The following is a 21,421-nucleotide window of genomic DNA, read 5'->3' on the forward strand; positions in this document are numbered from 1 at the left end:
TTCATTGTTTCTTCATTTCAGTTAATATCTTCTACTTCCATAACTGCTTTGTAGATTGGGATTTAATCATAGAAGAGATTCAATAAGTTAGAGAAGACTGCTTTTACGGCAGTCAGCTGCCATCTTAAGGCACACATCCTGATGAGAAAAGTATTTAGTATCTAACTCTAAGAGGTCAAGATCAGCAAATATTTCAAATGCACCAAAAGAGTGCAGTGCAGAGCTGCAGAGCTCCCTTCAGTGTATTTATTCAATTTTGCCTTCTAACACCTAAATGGAAGGACGTGGATTTTGGCATCAAACTGGCCTAGCTAAACACAAATTTAAAAAGAAGAAAAAAAATTCTCCTTAATACTACAGTTGTCATAATAATAATTTATAAAACTCTACAGTACATTCTAGATGGTTCACTAAGGTGCTTAACATAGAAATTCTCATGTCATCTTCACAATCTCAAGGGGCATAGAATTGAGGAACACAGAATCAGAACCCAGCGTGTCTGAGTTAACAGCCTGCTCTTAAACACTATATTGTACTAATAGTATATTGTATCCACTCGCTCCACCCAACAAAAATAACAAAAAAATAGAACTATTGTACATGATAGCATAGCTTTGTTGTGATATTAAATAACCTTCAATGACCCATGTAGGCACAACCTGCTATTGTTTCTTCTCTTCCAAGTTCAGAAGAGAGAAAAAAAACCCTAGTACCAGTCATATATTTAGAAAGAATTTGAGTCTTCTTCCTCTTGCTTTTCTTGTCCTTACACAAATCAGAACATTTAGAGATTCTGAAATACATCAATTTCCCAAATGTGAATTTTTTTAATCTTTATAAGTTCTTTAACTACCTTTATGACTCTCAAAATGAATAGAATCAGATGCACTAAGCATGGTAAACAGTACCCAGAGATCTTTCCATCATACTGAATTTAGTTCAATTTGTTAGTTTGCACTCTGAATAAATTTGCACATCAAAGTTCTTCATTATATCACCTATGATTCCTTTCACTCCTCCTGTTTGAAACTCTCTTCAAAAATTACCTGAGGGCCTGGTGCTGGGACTCAGTGGTAGTGCGCTTGCCTGGCATGTGTAAGGCACTGGGTTCAGTTCTTAGCACCACATATAAATAAATAAAGGTCTGTCAACAACTAAAAAAAAAAAATTTAAATTACCTGAGAAATTTTGAGTCTTGTCACCCAAATCACTTGTGGAATTGATAAAACTGCACTGAGTATTAAGACAAATCCAGAAACATGATAATTAGACTAATATGTAAAAACTAAAGTATGCACTAAATTGCAATAAAAAATTATCTCACCTTTTTCTTACCAAGATCTTGCCCTTTTTTTGCCTTTTAAGCAAAGTTCAGGAGGAAATGTCAACTTTAACTTTTGTTTAACTAGCAAACATATTAAACTTTTTCCCATCTAGGAGGAAAGGACGATAATCCTTGCATACCTCGTAGGGTAGTTCTGCAAATTAACTAAGACCATGATGTAAAATACTTAACACAGTGCCTATCATATACATGTTAAATTAATGGTAACTATTTACAATATTTATTATTTTGGATAAAATTTGTGTTAATTGGGAAAAAGCTAACTTTCTTTTTTAATTTAAATTAAATATATTTTAACTGATTAATGAAAACAAAAAATTATACATATCAATAGAGTACCATGTGATGTTTCAATATATGTATAAGTTGTGTAATGTTTAAATCTGGTTAATATATCTGCCTCCCCAAACATATTTCACTTCTTTAAAATCCTTTCTTCTAGCTTTTGAAATGTGCAATTCATTATTATTATCTATAGTCATGCAATTGTGCACTAGTACACTGAAATGTTTATTCCTTTATTTTTTAAAATTTTTTATTGTTGGCTGTTCAAAACATTACATAGTTCTTGATATATCATATTTCACACTTTGATTCAAGTGGGTTATGAGCTCCCATTTTTACCCCATATACAGATTGCAGAATTACATCAGTTACACATCCATTGATTTACATATTGCCATACTAGTGTCTGTTGTGTTCTGCTGCCTTTCCTATCCTCTACTACCCCCCCTCCCCTCCCCTCCCCTCCCCTCTTCTCTCTCTGCCCCCTCTACTGACATTCATTTGTCCCCCTTGTATTATTTTTCCCTTTCCCCTCACTTCCTCTTGTATGTACTTTTGTATAACTCTGAGGGTCTCCTTCCATTTCCATGCAATTTCCCTTCTCTCTCCCTTTCCCTCCCACCTCTCATCCCTGTTTAATATTAATCTTCTTCTCATGCTCTTCGACCCTACTCTGTTCTTAGTTACTCTCCTTATATCAAAGAAGACATTTGGCATTTGTTTTTTAGGGATTGGCTAGCTTCACTTAGCATAATCTGCTCTAATGCCATCCATTTCCCTGTAAATTCTATGATTTTGTCATTTTTTAATGCAGAGTAATACCCCATTGTGTATAAATGCCACATTTTTTTATCCATTCATCTATTGAAGGGCATCTAGGTTGGTTCCACAGTCTTGCTATTGTGAATTGTGCTGCTATGAACATCGATGTAGCAGTGTCCCTGTAGCATGCTCTTTTTAGGTCTTTAGGGAATAGACCGAGAAGGGGAATAGCTGGGTCAAATGGTGGCTCCATTCCCAGCTTTCCAAGAAATCTCCATACTGCTTTCCAAATTGGCTGCACCAATTTGCAGTCCCACCAGCAATGTACAAGTGTACCCTTTTCCCCACATCCTCGCCAGCACTTGTTGTTGTTGGACTTCATAATGGCTGCCAATCTAACTGGAGTGAGATGGTATCTTAGGGTGGTTTTGATTTGCATTTCTCTGACTGCTAGAGATGGTGAGCATTTTTTCATGTACTTGTTGATTGATTGTATGTCCTCCTCTGAACTCAAAAAATTAGACAATAAGAGAACAAACAACCCAATCAACAAATGGGCCAAGGACCTGAACAGACACTTCTCAGAGGTGAAATGTTTATTCCTACCTCACTGTAACTTAGCACCTTTTGGTTAGCTGCCCCTCCCCTCTAATTTACATTTAGCTTTGTCCTTTGAACAGGTTGTTAGTGAGACCAAAGTCATGATTTAACGTCTTTTGAATTAGTTATTCTGGATGCAGAATAGTTTCTTCATCTGGAGAGTTATCATGAAAACTTATAGGGAAAACCATGAAGATAAATCACAGCAACCTAGAATATCAGCCATAATCCTAGTGAAGAGTAAGTAAGTTCAGGGATTGGTGGATTTTCAGAAGTTAGAACGTGCAGAAGTTTGTTGACAAATCTTTAACTGCAGAAACATGGATACTTGCGTGAGATTTGCTGATTGGCTGATTCTCAGGAGCAGTTTCTAAAGCAAATTGTGATTGATTATATTATGTTTAAAACTGATTTTTTTTCTGCTAGTTGTTTGTTTCTATGCTCAAAGAAAAATCATACCTTTACTCAGCAGATAACTTTTTATTCTCATTGCATTATTATTTGCTACATGCCAAGCAATACACTAATAGGCTCAATATATCATAGTATCTGTAATCCTCACAATATTCTATTAGGCCTTTATTATTATTATCTACAGTTTTCATGTGATAAGCTTAATAACTTTGCGTAGGATTGCATAACTAAAAAATAACTGAGCAAGGAATGAATCACAGGTTCATCCAACTCCAAATATTGTGGCTATCTATACTGCCTGTATTATTCTTTTAAAACTAACTCCTGGCATTTCTATAACTACCTTCATTTCTATAATTTTGCTATTTCAAGAATGCTATTTAAATGAAATCGCATAATACATAACTTTTAGGTTATATTGAAAGTTTTTATGTGAATTTAAATTCCTAGAACTTCTTAAGTTCCTGGGGGGGAAAAAATGTCCTGGAACACAGTTAGTGGATCATATGGTACTTGTATGTTTAGTTTTGGGGGAATTATTAAACACTTTTACAGAGTGACTCCACCATTCAACATTTCCACTAGCAAATGTGTAAGTGATCCAGTTTCTCCCCAACATCTCCAGCATTTGGTGTTATCACTGTTTTGCTTCAGTCTTTCTAATAAATGTGTAGTAACATCTCACCACTATTTTAAATTAAATTTCCATTATAGCTAATGATTTTGAGCATCTTTTAATATGCTAATTTGTCTCTGTCTATATATTCTCTTTAATGAAATAGCTCTTTATATGTTCTACCCGTTTTCTAAGTGTATTGTTTACCTTTTTATTGTTGGGCTTAAGAGTTTGTTATATATTCTAAATACTATTCTTTGTCATATGTGTTGTTATTTTCAGCACTTCAGTGGCTTGTCTTTTCAATTTCTTAACATTTAAGTCTGTGATTTATTTGAGTTAATTTTTATATATGGTATGAGATATGGGCTCATTTATTTTGACTATGGATGTCCAACTGGGCCAGCATCCTTTGTTGTAAATAGTCTTTCCTCCTTTCCTCTGTTTGAATTGCTTTTGCAACTTTAAAATCATTTGGACACATTGTTTGGGTCTATTTGTGGATTTTCTATTTGATTCCATTGGTTTATTCTTATGCAAATACCACAGTCTTGATTATTATTGGAACTTCAATAAACTTGAAATCACATTGATTCTTCCCACTTTACACTTCTTTTTCAAAATTGTTTGATCATTCTCCTTTCATGTCTTTCTAAATGTCAGAATAAAATGTGTTTCATAGGAATTCACTAAACCAGTATATCAATTTGGAGAAAAACTTTCCAAGTCTTTGAATCTGTAAATATGGTACTCTCCATTTATTAAAAGCTTCTTGATTGTCTTCATTAGCATTGTATATTTTCAGCATGTAAGTCCTATACAAGTTTTGCTTAATATTTATTCCTAAGTACTTTACATTTTTGAGTGATTGTACATGGTATTACATTTTAAATTTCAGTCTCCATTTATTCATTGCTAACATGCATTAATCCACTTGACTTTTGAATGTTTATCTGTGTCCTGCAACCTTGCTAAACTCACTTGTAAAATTCTAGATTTTTTTTGTTAATTCTTTTAAATTTTTTTTCTGTAAAAAAGCATGTCTTCTACAAATAAGGATGGTTTATTTCTTCTTTTTCAAACTGTATTGCCTTTTTTTTTCTTTTGCCTTATTTCAGACAAACTTCTAGCATTAAATAGGAACTTGTGCATTGAATAAGAATGGTGAGAGTGGACATTTATACCTTCTTCCTGATCTCAGTTCTAAAGTGCTTAGTTTTTCACCATTAAGTATGTCAGCTGCAAGTTTTTGTAGATGTATTTGTTAAATACAGGAAACTCCCCTTGACTTAGGAGTAGTTTCTAATCCAGTCTGCCAACATCTATCTTTTGCTTTATATATCTGACCCTTTAAATTTAAAGGAAGAATTGATACATTAAGATTTAGTTCCTCTGTCTCTGAGTGTTTTTAACCATAAATGAATGTTGAATCTTTCCAACATTTTTTTTCTGTTTCCATTTATGTGATTTTTCTTTTATAGCCCATTAGTATAGTGCATTACATTGATAATCTTCAAGCCCTCTATCACTGGAATAAACATTACTTGGTCATGATGTATAATTCTTTTTATATATTGCTGAATTCTGTTTACCAATATTTTGTTAACATTTTCTTGAATCTATATTTAAAAGTAATACTGGTCTCTGATTTTCTCTTTTTTCCCTCCCTTCCTTCTGCTTTTCCTTCACCTCCTCCTTCTCCCTCTTTTGTTCTTCTGGGTTATATTACTTTCATAAAAATAAAATTGGAATAGATTCTCTCCTCTTCTGTTTTCTTGAAGAGAGTGTGTAGAATTGGTATTTTTAGTTAAATGTTTGATAGAATTCTCCAGTGAAATGATCTACTCCCAGAGACTTCTTTTCTGGGAATTTTTAAATTACAAATTTCATTTCTTGGTAATTTTAGGATTATTTATTTTATATTGGGTGAGTTGTAGTAGTTTGTGTTTTTCAAGGAAGTAGCTCATTTCATATGAATTGTCAAGTGTATGTGCATACAGTTGTTTGTAGTAGTATCTTATTATAATGTCTTCATTGGCTACAGTAATGTTCCCTGCTCCATTTTTTATTTTGGAACTTGGTCTTTTTGTGTGTGTGTGTATGTTATACTTTCATTTGTATAGCATTCAGTGTATTACTTTATTTCTCTAAAGATTTCCTCCTGGAACCATGGATTATTTACAAGTATGTTGTTTAGTTTCCAAGTGCTTGGAGAGTTTTCTTTTATCTTTCTGTTACTGATTTATAGCTTTATTTCATTGTGCTTGGAGAACACATTTTGTATGATTTCTGAATTATATTAAATTTGTTGTGATTCCGGATATGGTCTAATTTTAAAAACGTATGGAAACTTGAGGAAAATATGTTCTATAAGTAAAATTGGATATGGTTGACTGATAGTATTGTTGAATTCTTATATGTTATTATATTCTTGATAAATTTTAGTTTAGCTTTCAATCACTTATTCAGAGAAGGGTGTTGAATTTTCAACTCTAATTTGGATTCATTTTTCCACTTAGTAAATTTTGTTCCATGTATTTATAGCTTTATTGTTTGGTGGATACAATTTAGAATTACTCTGCCTTCTTGATGAACTGACCCTTTATTCATGACATAAAATTCTTCTCTGTCTCTGGTGATATATTTTTGTTCCGAAATCTACTTTATATGGTACCACTATAGTAACTTCTTTTTTCCATTTATTAATATTTGCATAACATAATCTCTTGGATCCTTTTTACTTTCTGCCTATCTCATTATATGTGAACTGACTCCTTGAAGTCCACAAATGGATGCAATGTTTAATCCAGTCTGCCCACATCTATCTTTTAGTTTGTATATCTGACCCTTTAAATTTAAAGGAAGAATTGATTCCTTAAGGTTGAAGTCTCAATTTAATTTTTTGTTTCTGCTTCTGCTTGTTTGGGTTTTCTGTTTCTTTTTCCTACAACCTGTGGGTTATTTGAACATTTTTAAAATTCCATTTTTATTTATCTATAGTATCCTTAGTATATCTCTTTATATAGCTTTTGTAGTGGTTGCTTCTGGTGAAATATACATATATAAAAATTTCAAAAATCTACTGGTGTCATTCACCAGTTCAAGTGAAATACAGAAATCCAGGCTTCCTCTATGTCTTTTCATCCTGTTCACCGTATAATAGAATTATCTTAAATATTTCTTCTATATACATACAGAGCTACATCAGGCAGTGCCAGAATTAGTGCCATATTTTTTACTTCAATTATGAAGCATAATGTTGAACATTCAAGAAGGGAAGGAAAGCTCAATGTGCCTGCCCATATATTTGCTTACCATGTTCTTCCTTCCTAATGTCACTAAGTTTCTCCTCTTACTATTTCCTCTCTAGAGAACTTCATTTGGACATTATACTAGGAGAGTTCTGGTAGCAATAAATTGTCCTTGTTTTCCTTCATCAGTGAAAGTCTTGATTTCTCTTCCACTGTTGAAGAATATTACCACAGTTACAGGATCTGGGGCTGACAGATCTTTCCTTCTAACACTTGAAAATCATTATGCCACTTTCTTCTGTCATCCATGTTTTTGATGAGATTATCCACTGTTGTTCATATCGCTTTTCCTCTCTAGCTAAGTTGTCATTTTTCCCTGGTTGCTTTAAGTATATTTTTACTTGTATTTAGTTTTTAGAATTTAATTATGATTCATGTATGCTTGGATTCTTTGGGTTTATCCTATGGGGTTGCTGCTTCTTGAAATTTCCATTTGTTTCTATTTTAAGTCTTCTATTTCTTTGCTGAGACTTACATTTCTTTCCTGATGAATTCTACTTTTCCATTTGTTTCATATGTAAGTGTATCTAGACATTGAAACCTTTTCTTGATGACTTCCTTAAAATCAGATACTTGCAACATCTTTATCCTCTCCATGTTGGCATCGACTCTGATTGTCTTTTTTTTTTTTTCCATTTGGTTTGAGATCTTCCTGACTCTTGGTGTGTTCAGTCATTTTCAACTGAAACCTGGACATTTTCACATTATGTTATTTCAGCCTCCTGTTTTAGCTGGTTTTCTCTGATACCATTTCAGCAGAGGAAGGGTAGGGCGCTGACTTGTTATTGAGTGGAGATGGAAGTCTGGTTTTCCCACTCACTCAGCCTTCATTGACACCTGAGGCAAAAGCTCCTCAGTATTGCTAAGTGGGGATGGGTTTCAATTGCCCACATAATTTCCACTGATACATTATCACTGGGTAATGTTGAATGTCCTGACTTGTTATTAGGCCTTTTCTCACACTACTCATTGAGAATTCACAAGCTGCCTTATTGCTTTGGGGTGAGCATGGAAGTCCAAGTACCTCTTGTGTCTCCACTGACACCATTGGAGGAGAGGCTTTTACTAGTCACTGGGGATGAATGCTGTGGCACCTTGTTCGGATTTCCCTAATACCACTTTGGTGGGGATTTTGGTTTGCTTTGTTGCACTCTAATGAGGGTTGAATTTCAGGCTACCTACTTGGCCTTTGCTGACATTGTTGAAGTTGGGCTGTAGTTTTTTCTATGATGTTGAGCAACAATATAGAAGGCAGTATCTAAAGCATCTGTTAGGCTACATCTTTCCTAATCCTTTGGCTAGAGAGAGCAGGTTTGTGCTTGTTTGGTTGATTGATTGGTTACCCAATTCTTCTGTATATATAACCCAAGGAGACACCATCATATTGTACTTGGTCCCTAGGTCCCTTGCTGGCTTCCTTCTTCCATTTTTCAGTCTTTTTATATGTGTCTATATATAATGTTCAAGTATCTTTGTTAGATATAACATAGCAAACAGGGAGGAAATGCATCTATTCTATCCACATGAAAGCAGAAGTCCTACTGACTTGCTTTAAAACTTAGCCTGCATTCTAAAAATAAAAGGGAAGGTATACTGTAGAATACTTGGTATAAATAAAGAGTGATGACTGGGTCTTTGTTTGTTTGTTTGTTTGGTTGGTTGGTTGGTTTGGTTTGTTTTTGTTTTTGCTTTACAAAATTACTTATACTGATTTGTTTAAATGAGTCTGATTCCTTGAAATTAGTTACTTAGTTATCCTTTGGAGATGATTCTAGTTTGTTGACCTTGCTTCTAAATATTCCTGGGACTCTTTTGGAGTTAATTTTGGAAACTGAATCATGTTCTTTTGAACATTCTCAGTGACATATATTGTCACCCTTGGAGGCTGTTTAATTTTCGGAAGCAAGCTCTCGTGGTTCAGGAGCCAAGATGGGTAGTAAAACAAATGACCAAATTGGGTAATATGATACACTTCTTAGTCTAACACTCTTCCAAATGAACAGTGTGAACCAAGGCATTTTTATGGTGACAGAGCCAATGCTTTCATATCATGAAAAACCTCCCAAACACTTATTTTCCATAATAAGCCTTATTAACTTATATCGGATGAATTTCACATGAAGTTGATTGAATTTGATACCACTTGGTATCAAATCAACATTTCTTCAGTTTTGAAATAAATCTTTCCTTGGGTCTAATGGATATTGGAGTTTTTCCCTGTAAACTTTGATAGTTTGTTTTGAGGACAACTTGAAAATACCTTACTGTATCACTGTTCTCCTCAAATACATGTTGTCTTGTCCAACCTACCCTGGAAAATCCCAAACAAATGCCAAATCTTCTCTTTTCCCTGTTATAATTCAAAATGTATAGCACAGTCTTTACAGAAACCCTTGTGTTCCAATTCCTCTTTGGGGTGAGTCAGTGTTCATATAACTCACCCTCTGCTTGAACAAATCCAGCCTCTGACATTTTCTGTGTTCATTAGTTCCTTGTACTTCATTGTAAATGTCCATTTTACCTTTCTTAAGTCTTTGTGCAAAAAAAAAAAAAAATCCTCTTCTTTGCAACCTCTCTGTTCCCTAATTGATCCCCCTAGATATCTTATGTCCTTTATGTTTGTTCGACTATACAAATTTTAGTACTAATTCTTTGCTTGGTAGAGCAATAATTCCTCATCCCCATTTTTACAGCCTATAGCCCAGAAGAGTGAAAGAAATTCTGTTGCAAAAAAAAAAAATCACTTAACAGTATGTTCCTTCCATACTTTTTGTTTTGCCAAGCCATCTGAGAACTTTTGCTTTGTTACTTCATAGGACCAGAAAGATCACTAAATACAAAAGCACAATCCTATCTGCTGAACTGTACAGTTTGAAATCACATACACAGCATCCAAAAAGAGCTAATAGACCTAATTCACCTCCTTTGGCAAATTCAAGAGCTGCTGAAAAAGTTGTATATATTCTCCCTCCACAACTAGAACTTGTTTCCTTTCATGGTTCCTTTTCAGTTCACAGTTCAACTTGAGGTGAGGGTGCCAACTTGGAGGGAAAGGGTTGCAGTATGATACAGTGTTTAAGAGTATAACCCTCATAGTCATACAGCCTTCACATGCTGGTCCTTCCAGTTTACCAGTTGTACAATTACTTGGATAAGTTTTTTAACCTCTCCTAACCTTGGTTTCCTTCTCAGTATAAATGAATAATAATAATTCCTTTGTAATGCTGTTGTGAAGATTACAAGAGGTAATATATTTAAGATATTTTAGCGCACTGTTTGGTACCAAGTGTTTGGATGGAAGCTATTATTTATTAAATGCAGTTACTGTGCCAGTCATTAAAAACACTAAATATGATATGATATTTTCCCTTCATTCAAAATTTGCATAGTCCTGAGTTCACATCAGAAGAAAAACAAACAGAATAATAGTGTGTATTGCAGTTCTATAATATAAAAAATTAGATTTTCATCCTTGAATAGACCATTACCAGATTAATCAGAAAAGTAGTAGTTAAGTAGTCCTTATTGATTTTCTTGTTGAGATTATTTGTCAAGGAACCAAAGCTATGTTCTTGTTTCCTGCTAAGTTTGTCATGGTGCAAAAATCTTTGCTTATCAATGTGATCACTTTCAGTCACATTTCTAGTCCTCCTTCCATCCAGTGATTCAAGTACTGACTGAGACCCATGAATTATACCAGTGGGGGTGAGAAGTAGATGTCAATCACAGACTGCTCAGTACCCAGTCAGCCTCAGTGAACAGCCTCCACTCCCAACTCCTCTAACTGCAGATTATTTTTTTAACTATATAACTGTGAGTTCATTCAGAACAAAGCAGATCAAAATCTGATACTGGGTTTGACATGGGTACTTGTCCTACCGAACAAGAGAACATTGTAATAAGGAAAAACTTGACCAGAAAACTATTTGCCCTGAAAAGTTTGCGACATATCCTTTCATGAAAGTTTCTGAGAATTGAGAAATAGACATTTGTCTTTTATGAGGTTATCTGAATTGTATTTATATGGTTATTGTGCTTTAATCACTGCATAAGTGTGTCAGACCATGTTGGACTGAAAATTGTTTTCACATTGTTCTCGCATAGACCAAAATTTTTTTTTGCAACTTTTCCTCCAGTTTCTCATGACTGAAATATCTTAATGTCTCTGCATGTAGAAATCATAATACAAAGACAGCTATTGTACATCTAAACTATAACCAACTATGTGTTTATTTTGCTCTATGTACTGCCAAATAATGATTTTGAATATTCTTTTGAAATGACTTCTTGAACTTCCTTCTTTAAACAATTTTCCATTCTCACTGTAATGTCTTCACTTTTTTATGTTACTCGTTAAGAACTTAAAAATAGTAAAAGAAATGTACAGAGTTCATTTTGAAGACTGTTCCAGATCTTGTGCCTCCACAGTCTACAAACACAGGAATTTAGCACATGATTAATTTTAATGTAGCATAGAGATTCCAAAAACTAAACTCTTCATTTAACAATGTAAAAAATTAATGCCATTGGTTATACTTACCTAAACAAGCTCATTATGCACCTGTGTCATAAAACTTAACAATTCAATTCTTTTGCATCGGAATCAGGAAACAGGAAAAGGATGAAATTTGTAAACATAATGATACAAATGGAATCGTTTGTATGATCAATCATTTGATACAAATGGAATTTGTATCATTTTCCTCCTGATGTCATGTGTTAGACATTTCTGTTATTTTTTAAGTCAAATAGCCAACTTAGAGCTCTGCTTTATGTTTAGTGACTTCTTTTACTACTTGAGATTTTCCAGACTGAATTTTGTTCCCTTACAAAAGGGGTTAAAATGATCTTTGGCAAACTACCAGATGACTACAAATACATTTAACTCGACCTTGCTCCAATATTAACATTTTCACAAACCACAGTAGACAGACCCTTGCTGTTTCTTCATTATCCTTTCCAGCTGTGGCTGAAAGCCCAAATGATTCCACTTTACCCGAGAGGTATTCTGAACGTGTTTCCTACTTTAATCACATCCTTTCAGCACCAGGAGGCTTCCCCTGACAGATTATCTTCTCCACAGGCAGGCAGCCACATCCAGACTTTGATGGGGTCCCAAAGCCTGCAGCATCGCAGCCGGGAGCAGCAGCCATATGAAGGAAATATAAACAAAGTGACCATCCAGCAATTTCAGTCACCATTGCCTATTCAGATCCCCTCTTCACAGGCCACGCGGGGACCTCAGCCTGGACGGTGCTTAATTCAAACTAAAGGGCAAAGGAGTATGGATGGCTATCCAGAGCAGGTGAGAAGAATTTTTTTTTTCTTTTCTTTTTAAATTATTGTTGAATTTTCAGGGAAATATGAAAAGTCCATGGTTTGCTTGCCCTTATTAATGTGGTTCAGGACACATAATGTCATCATCTTGAATGGGATGGAATACTCTTTGTAGGCATTTTATTGATTTTCAGTGGTTAAGTACTGTAACACACAGGAATTTATGGTTAGTAAAATGCCCTTTCAACATCACATAGGAAAAAGGATGGGTCAAAATTGTTTTATCTTGTCTCACACCCAACTCCAGTTTAGCTCTACAGCTTTGGAATAATATAGAGAACCTTAGTGGGTGAGGTGTGTAGACCAAGGCCTCTGAGGTAATAGTGTAAAAAGTTAGCTATTGTTAGTTATTCGTTAGTTATTAATCCTCCTCCTTTGTAGGTAAACACTTTCTAGAAGTTCAGGTTGTTGAACAGCATAGATATAAAGCTTTGCTATAAGAACATTATAAAGAATATCTAGAAGAGAAATACTGCTGAAATGCTCCAAAAACTACTGATCAATGCCATGGAGCAAAAACTTTGCGGCTCTTCTGACCTATCTAAACTTGGGATATGCTTTTCCATAGTAGAATCTGCTTTTCTTCCTTAGGACCAGAAAACATAATCTTATCTATTGAATTATATTAAGCTTAGGAAGAAAGACATTAAGACCTTAAGAATCTCATAAAATTAATTTCTCTTATTTCAATTTTCACATAATTAGGCAAAGCTCCCATTGACTGTACTAACTCCTTAATATGGTTTTAAAAGGTTTATTCCTCACTCAAACTTTACATTTCACTCCACCTTCTTTTCTAAACATATCAGTCAAGATTACCTTCATTTCCAGTTTTTTCTTTATATTAAAGCGCTACTTATCATTTGGATCCCACTTTCTTTAAACATTGCCTCTATTTCTTAATACCGATCTTAAAACTGAAACATGTATTATCATTCTCAGAATCACAGATTTTTTTTCCAAGATAATTCTCTTCCTCTCCTTCCTTGAGCTAAGTCAAGAGCTGGACTTCACGTATAATAACCAGATAGATGTTTATCATCAGCTAATGATGTGAGGTTTTTAATTCTCCAGAGATTCTAAAAATTTAATTTTTAGAATCTATGCTTTACCAAAGGCATCCTTTGGAACCATGCTTTACCAAAGGCATCCTAGGAAGTTAAAAAAAAATTCATATCTATTATCCCATAAATATTATAATCTCAACCCAGTTCTCTGATTTAGTTTTTAATTATTTATTTATTTATTTTTGGTAGTTGTATATGGACACATGCCTTAATTTTGTTTATTTTTATTTTTTTATACCTTTGTTTTATTTGTATGTGGTGCTGAGGATTGAACCCAGTGCCCTGCACATGCTAGGCAAACACTCTACTGCTGAGCCCCAGCCCCAGCCCCTATTTTGTTTATTTTTATATGGTGCATTGCCTCACACATTGCCTCCTGCTCTGTGTGACCTGTAATTGTGTACATGGAACTGTGTACAACTTAGAAAGTCCATTTATAGAATTTATGGTGTTGAGGTGCAAATTCTTTGTGTCAAACTGAATTATGAATCCAGAGCTGCAATGTGTTTTGTTTTCTTTTGTGTGTGTCTGGTATTACTGTGATAACTGGAGAATAAAAATCTATGGGAAATCTTTACAAATAGCAATACTTTACAATGGGCAATATGAGGTATGAGATTCATTTGAAGTCATTTGAGTAAATAACATATATTGAAATCATTTAATACATATTTTCTAACAATCTTAATTAAGTTAATATATTTCATTTAAAATCTATATTTTATTAGTGTGTATTAATTGTGAATATTAATGGAGTTCCATGTAATGTTTCAAGGCATGCATAGAGTGCTGATCAAGCACAGCCTCTCTTTGTTTCCTCACCCCACTCCAGCTTCTCAACTCAATTTCTACATTCAAATCAGCTTTTTTTTTTAACTTCCACATATTAGTGCATGCAGTACTTGTTTTTCTGTGGCTGGCTTATTTTACTTAACACAGTGTCCTCCATTTCCATTCATTTTGCTGCAAATGACAGGGTTTCATTTTTCTTTAGGACTGAATAATATTCCATGTGTATACAAACCACTTCTCTTTACCCATTTATCTGCTGATGGGCACCTAGGTTGATTCCTTAACTATTGTGAGTAGTTCTGCAATAAACATGGGAGGGCAGGTTTCTCTTCGATATGCTCATTTCATTTCCTTTGAATTTATACCCCAAAGTGGGACAGCTGTATTACGTGGTAGATCTATTTTAGTTTTTTGAGGAACCTCCATACTGTTCTCCATATATTATACTAAAAGACATACCCACCCTACATTATAGGACAGTTCTTTTCCCTCCACATCCTAACATTTGTTATTATTTTTTTTAATAACAGTCATTCTAACCAGGGTGAAATGACAACTCACTGTAGTTTTGAAAAAAAAAAACCTGTAATTTAATAAAAGAAATCTTTCCAAGTTTTTCCTTTTACATCACTTAGCATGATGTGAACTATCAAATTCCTGTCCCTGCCCTTGTTCCTACCAGACCCACTTCTCTCCAGAGTTCTCCATAACATTAATGAATCTTCTATTGACCATTTTGCTATGACCAAAAATCCTTGATTCCCCTTTCTTATGGCCCACATCCAATTCAAAGCAATTCCATGCAAATATATCCTGAATCCACCCTTCTCATCACCTGTACCACCACCTTAGTTGGCCATAACCTAACCTCTAACTACTGCCAAAACCTCCTAATTGCTTTCTTTTCTTCCAGTTTACTCCTCTTTTATTTATTCTCCACTGTCAGTTATTTTTTCAAAATATGAGTCATATCATATCACTCTTCTGCTTAAAACCCTACACTGGATTCCCAAATTTCTGAATAAATTCCAAATCCTTATATTACAGTGTCCCTACAGATCTGATCTCTGCCTACCCCTTCCTTGGGTCTTTCCTTAGCTGTTCTCTGTCCTACTGATTTTATTTTTTAACAGCTTTATTGATAGAATTTACATACCATAAAGTTCACCTGTTCAATATATACCAGTAATTTAATTTTTGTCTTATTTATGCAGTTGGGCAACCATCATTGCAAACTAATTTTATAATATTTTCAGCATTCTAAAAAGGACCCTTGCACTCACTAGCACTTTCAATATTCCTTCCCTCTAGCCTAGCCATCCACTCATCTACTTTGTCTCTGAATAGAATTGTCCTATTCTGGACAATTAATATAAATGAGATCATGCAATATGTGTTCTGTGTGTGTGTGTGTGTGTGTGTGTGTGTGTGTGTGACTTGTTTGTTTCTCTCACTGCACATGATGTACTCAGTGTAGCTTGTATCAGTCCTTCATTGCTTACCATGGCCAAATAATATTCCATTGTATAGATATACCATATTTTGCTTATATATTTATCAGTTGATGGACATTTGGGTTGTTTCTATTTTTCACTTTTTATGAATAATGCTGCTATGATCATTCATGTACAGATTTGTATGTTCTCATGTTTCTTGGGTAGATAAATATGAGTGAAATTTCCAGGTCATATGGAAATTATATTTATCATTCTGAGGAACAGCTAAATTTCTAAAGTAGCTACAACATACATTGCCAGTAGCAATAAATGACTGTTCCAGTTTCTCTACATGCCTACCAATACTTGAGACTTTCATTATAGTCATCCTATGAAATAGTATCTCATTGTGATTTTGATTTACATTTCCATGATGACTAGAATTTCACACAGTGTAAAATATTTAGGTTCAAGTTGTTTTACTTCCCAAGAGGATTTTAAAACAAGTGTATTGTTTCTTTAAAAAAAAAAAAAAGTAATAGGAAAGAAAGTCTTCTTTGATATTTGCAACTAAGCAAGGCTCTCCTATAAATTTTTTAACCACCTGAGACATTTGATTGCAAGGACTCAACTCAATAAGACTTATGCCAAAAGAGAATGTTTTGACTCATGTAAACTGAAACTGCAAGGATAGGCAGGTCTCAGAGAAGATAATGCAGGCTCCCTGGAAGTCTGGACTTCTGTTTCCATGGGTTGGTTCCTGTGTCAAAAAGACTTTCTCCTCATACTTGAAAGATAGCTGTAAGAGTTTCAGATCTCTTACAAAAACTAGCAAGTTTCAAAACTAGCAAGAAATAGCAAGATTTCTTTCCTGGAAATCTTAATAGGCTTCTCATTCCTCCTTTGTGATTGGGTTACTTGCCCATCCTGTAAACAATCACATTTTTTACTTTGTTTTAGGTCTAGATAACGTGACTCATCCAAAGCATACAGGCTGAGAATATGGGAGTGAATGGTTCTTCAAACAGATTAAGGTAGACCAATGAATGGATCTTAGTTAGCAAAAACAAGTACACAGTAAAAGTTTATAATACATACAGCTGAGAAAGAGAATGGCCACTAGGAAATCAATTTATCATAGTATCACCAGATATTTTTTCTGTAATGATATTTCCCTAATCCTGAATTATACCTCCCAAAACACATGCATGTATTTGTGCGTGCGCGCACACACACACACACACACACACACACACACACATTTCCTTTATTCTTGCTGTGAGGTTTTAGATCATTGTGGGACCAAGTCAGAGCACTGGCTTCTACATAGATTATGACCTCACCAGGCCTTACTATGACACAACAATCCATTTTATCATGAAGGCCTCCATAAAATAAGACCCAGTATTTTAATTAAAGTAAGATTAACACAGACCAGAAGTTTCAAGTCAAAGGAAGTAATAGAAAGAGATGCTGAAGGAAGAAAATGCACCCTTGATTGCTTAACCAAAAATTTCATTCTCTGTTGTCAGAAGAAAATTGAAATATTGATTGGCACTAAATAAGCTATTTATTAGACTCCTAGACTTGACCTTTTGCTAGAATGCTCCTGTCCTCTTTGCTAATCCTCTTTGATTTCAGACTGCTTCTTGGCTGGGAGGTATTCTCTCTCTTAACATTTTATGGCCTCTCTGGGCCTTGGCAGACAGGTGGAACTCCTTATATGTGAGATGAATACTCTTCCTGACATGCTTTATGAGACCCAGTAGTCACAGCACAACCTATTAGCCATACCTTAGCATGCCCAAGAGTAGTCTAGCTTCAGATAAGAATTTATGTTTGTTTGTCATATTTATAAAACCACAGTGTCATCTTTATTATTTCTATTATTAAAAAATATATTGAGACAGTTCTTCAAATACTTGGCACATATGAAATTTGTTTTCCTTAGATTTTTAGTGCCTTCAAGATTTACAATAATATAAAATAGATATAGTCACTACCTTGAAAAAAATGACTGGAAAAAACTCTCAGCAATTTCTGTGTAAATGAAATCTGTTGCATTTGTTTCTTTTCGGGTTTTAGAGCGGCCTGGGGAAAGCAAGGAGTACATATACCTTCCCGTGTTGTGCAACATGAGATTTTCACATGAGAAAGATATAACCCAAATTTTAAATAATTTAATTAGAAATACATAGATGGGCAGACACAAAAGAAAAATGTTTTAAGCATATTGGTTGCTTTCTTCTCATTTTCCAATTAAAAAATAAGAAGAAGAAAGGTAAACTAATATATTGAATAAAGCTAAAATATGTCAGCTAAATCAAGCTATTAATGTTCATAAGCATAGACTCTGAGCCATATAAACATAACCTATTATAAATTGTAGTTGCTACTATTCTATGATTACTAGTTTTAACAAATCTAGTGCAATTGAAAGAAAAGTTGTAATTAACTGTATCTTTACAAAGAAAAGATGAGCCATTGAGAGGCTGAGGCAGCATCATTGCAAGTTCAAGGACAGCCTGGGCAAATTAAGGAGACGGTGTTTCAAAATTTAAAAAAAAAAAATGTACTCAGGATGTAGCTCAGTAGTACAGCACTTCTGGATTCAATCCTCAGTGCTGTAAAAAAAAAGATATGAAAGATTACTTTTAGTAATCGCTTTTACCCATACTTTAGAAATTTCATTAATGACTATGACTCTACCATAAAAAATCACACTGGTATAAATGACTTTTTGCTTTTGCGTTGCAAGTGAACTATGTAATAAACATTATATTTACTATTATGAACTATGACAATGAATTACAGATGGTCACATTAAGGAGACAAGCCAAATGAATCTAGTTTCCAGTGATTCACGATATGTGCTAATTAAGTCAGGAACAGGATTTATGTTTACCTTGAACTGCCTAAGAGGTAGGGATTAAAAGATACCTTGAAAATAAAAACACAGAACGTTTTGGGCATTTGCATTAAACTAATTACTAGGCTAAGCAAGAATGTCAGGAGAAAACATTAAGCTTCTTAAGAAAGCAAATATTTCCAATCATCTTTAAGAATGTTTCCAGTATATGTTTATATAAATACAAAATATATGCTAATGTGTTTCTTTTTATTTTTTCTTAATTATTAATCTTTTGCCTGCAAACCTCTGGTAACACTTGATTCACCTTATTCCAGTACTTATTCTGTACTTAAAATGTATAAAAGTTTTTTTTTCTTTATGTAACCAAGCCTCTTGGTCCCAAGGCTTTCAATCATCTGGGGTCATTCTGTCCCACTTTATATGCAGAGCTAGCATTTTTACCAAGGCCCACATATGTTCCCAGTTCAGGATCACCAGGAATTCTCTAGGTTGTCCCTGGCGCTGATTGCCTTTCTACTGAATTCTTGATCTGGTCTGTATTGACTTTAATGATTGATAACATTTTTACTGTAGTGTTACTCCAAGGCAATTCTACTCCTAATGCCATTATTCCCCTTGCTACTATAAAACACAAGGCTCCAGTGTTTAACAGACTTGTACTGATGATTTGGGGTGTGGGGGCAGGGGAATAACGTAACACAGAATGTTAGAATACTTGCCCTCAGAGTCCTAAACATCTATTTTGACATTCCCTGTCATAATCAATATCTCCATATTCTTTCTCAAAAAGATATTTATTTTTTAGTTTTAGGTGGACACAACATCTTTATTTTATTTTTTATGTGGTGCTAAGGATCAAACCCAGTGCCCCACGCATGCTAGACAAGCACTGTACCACTTCAGCCACAACCCCAGCCCAATATCTCCGTATTCTTGACCTCTTTCTTTGATTTCTTCACAATGTCTACTTTCTTCCAAGGCACCTAACTCCTCCTCCAGAAGCTGCTGCTGGTCTGAAACTATTCACTGAGCACCTCATTCCTCCCATTTCACCTTCACTCCAGCTATGGCCTGTTTCTCTAAAACCCTAATATTCCTGAATAATATAATAATCTATTAAGGAGAAGAACTATCCTACCTTACTAGAAAGCAGAGTACCTTATCCTCACTCTGCATTTGAGAGCTTTCTTCCAATTATCCCTGCCATTCATTCTAACTAAATACATGTGCATTTATGATAGGTTGCTAAAATAATGCATGATCTCTTAAATGTTTATAAGACTTTTGATTTTTAGAACCTACTAATCAAAATTCATTTCTTCAGATGGTAATAAAGTGCATAAAAATGTCTACTTACCTAGGTAATTTCAAGCTATTTTAATCATAACTGTTATATAAACACCCAACATTTTGTCAGTTTACACAGGTCAATATAGATAATCCTAAGAACTTAGTGCAATATGAGTCTTTTCTACTTGGATGAAGTTATTTGAAAATGTTTGGCTTTGATAACTATTTGATTACTCTTTTTTAACCTTTTTTACATAGTTTTGTGTGAGAATAGAAAAGAATCCTGGCCTTGGATTTAGTATCAGTGGTGGAATTAGTGGACAAGGAAATCCATTCAAACCTTCTGACAAGGTAAGAATGAATTTTTAAAAAAAATACAAGTATATACTTATTAAGTTTAGAAAAATTATATAATTATAAGTTTATAAAATTATTGTACAAAATATGTTCTTCTGATTCTATGATAAATGAAACTGCTCTATAGATGAGAAGGCAAATTGCTTTTCATGTATAAAGAAAGAAGTTCATATTAAGAAAATTAAATTTCCTATTGACAATTTTAATTTAAGAATACTGTCCTCTACTGTGATAAAGAAGGTTAGAAAAAGATTTTAAGTGTTTTTACTGTGCTTTCATAAGCTAGCTGCGAAGTCAGAAAGTTTTTCAGTACATGGAAAAAAAAGAATCCATTCTAATACTTGACAAATAAAAAGGATAAGAAAAAATACATACTTAAGCTTTCTATTTGAAAGGGAAAGGATTTTGGTGTTTGCTGGCTTTTCCTTCAAATTGTATTATTTATGGAAATAAAAGCTATGTAGGTAATTCCTAAAAATTTGTTTCCAAATGTTTGCTTGTAAATCACTTTATTATTTAGGAAAATGCTTTCTCACAGTAACAGGATGATTACATAATGATTCAGTGCCAGGCCAAGCTGACTGACATCTCTTCAGCTCTTCAGGCTTGTAAAGAATTTCATTAGTAAAATTGTAGAACTGAAAAACACGGAAAATAACATTTTAAATGAGAAAACTAGAATTAGCATTCACAGAAGCGCTGGGTACTCCACTCACGCTTAACCCTGCTTGTCACCCATGGGAGAAAGGCACACTCCCATCCAGCTCTAACCTCAACCATTGCCTAGACATCCAACATGCTCCCCACACCCACTGTGGCCTGTGTAATCCCAGTGTAGACTTTCTGACTCCTAAATTAAAAGTGTTTACCCTGAGCTATATAACCTGCCATCAGTGTTTAGTACTATCAGCTCTGAATCGATTAGTGATTATAATTT

General features: G+C 34.2%; 1 protein-coding gene across 2 annotated transcripts in view; it reads left to right on the plus strand.

The window, feature by feature from the left end:
* Lrrc7 (leucine rich repeat containing 7) overlaps positions 1-21,421 on the plus strand; it is a 429,867-nt gene that overhangs the window by 375,825 nt on the left and 32,621 nt on the right. For both annotated transcript variants that reach the window (XM_027949501.3, XM_071618746.1), the window contains 2 exons: positions 12,417-12,638; positions 20,386-20,478. In XM_027949501.3, the coding sequence (XP_027805302.2) occupies positions 12,417-12,638; positions 20,386-20,478 (315 nt within the window). The remainder of the gene's footprint in view (positions 1-12,416; positions 12,639-20,385; positions 20,479-21,421) is intronic.

Source organism: Marmota flaviventris, chromosome 10, assembly GCF_047511675.1.
Source record: "Marmota flaviventris isolate mMarFla1 chromosome 10, mMarFla1.hap1, whole genome shotgun sequence".
Taxonomy (NCBI): Eukaryota; Metazoa; Chordata; class Mammalia; order Rodentia; family Sciuridae; genus Marmota; species Marmota flaviventris.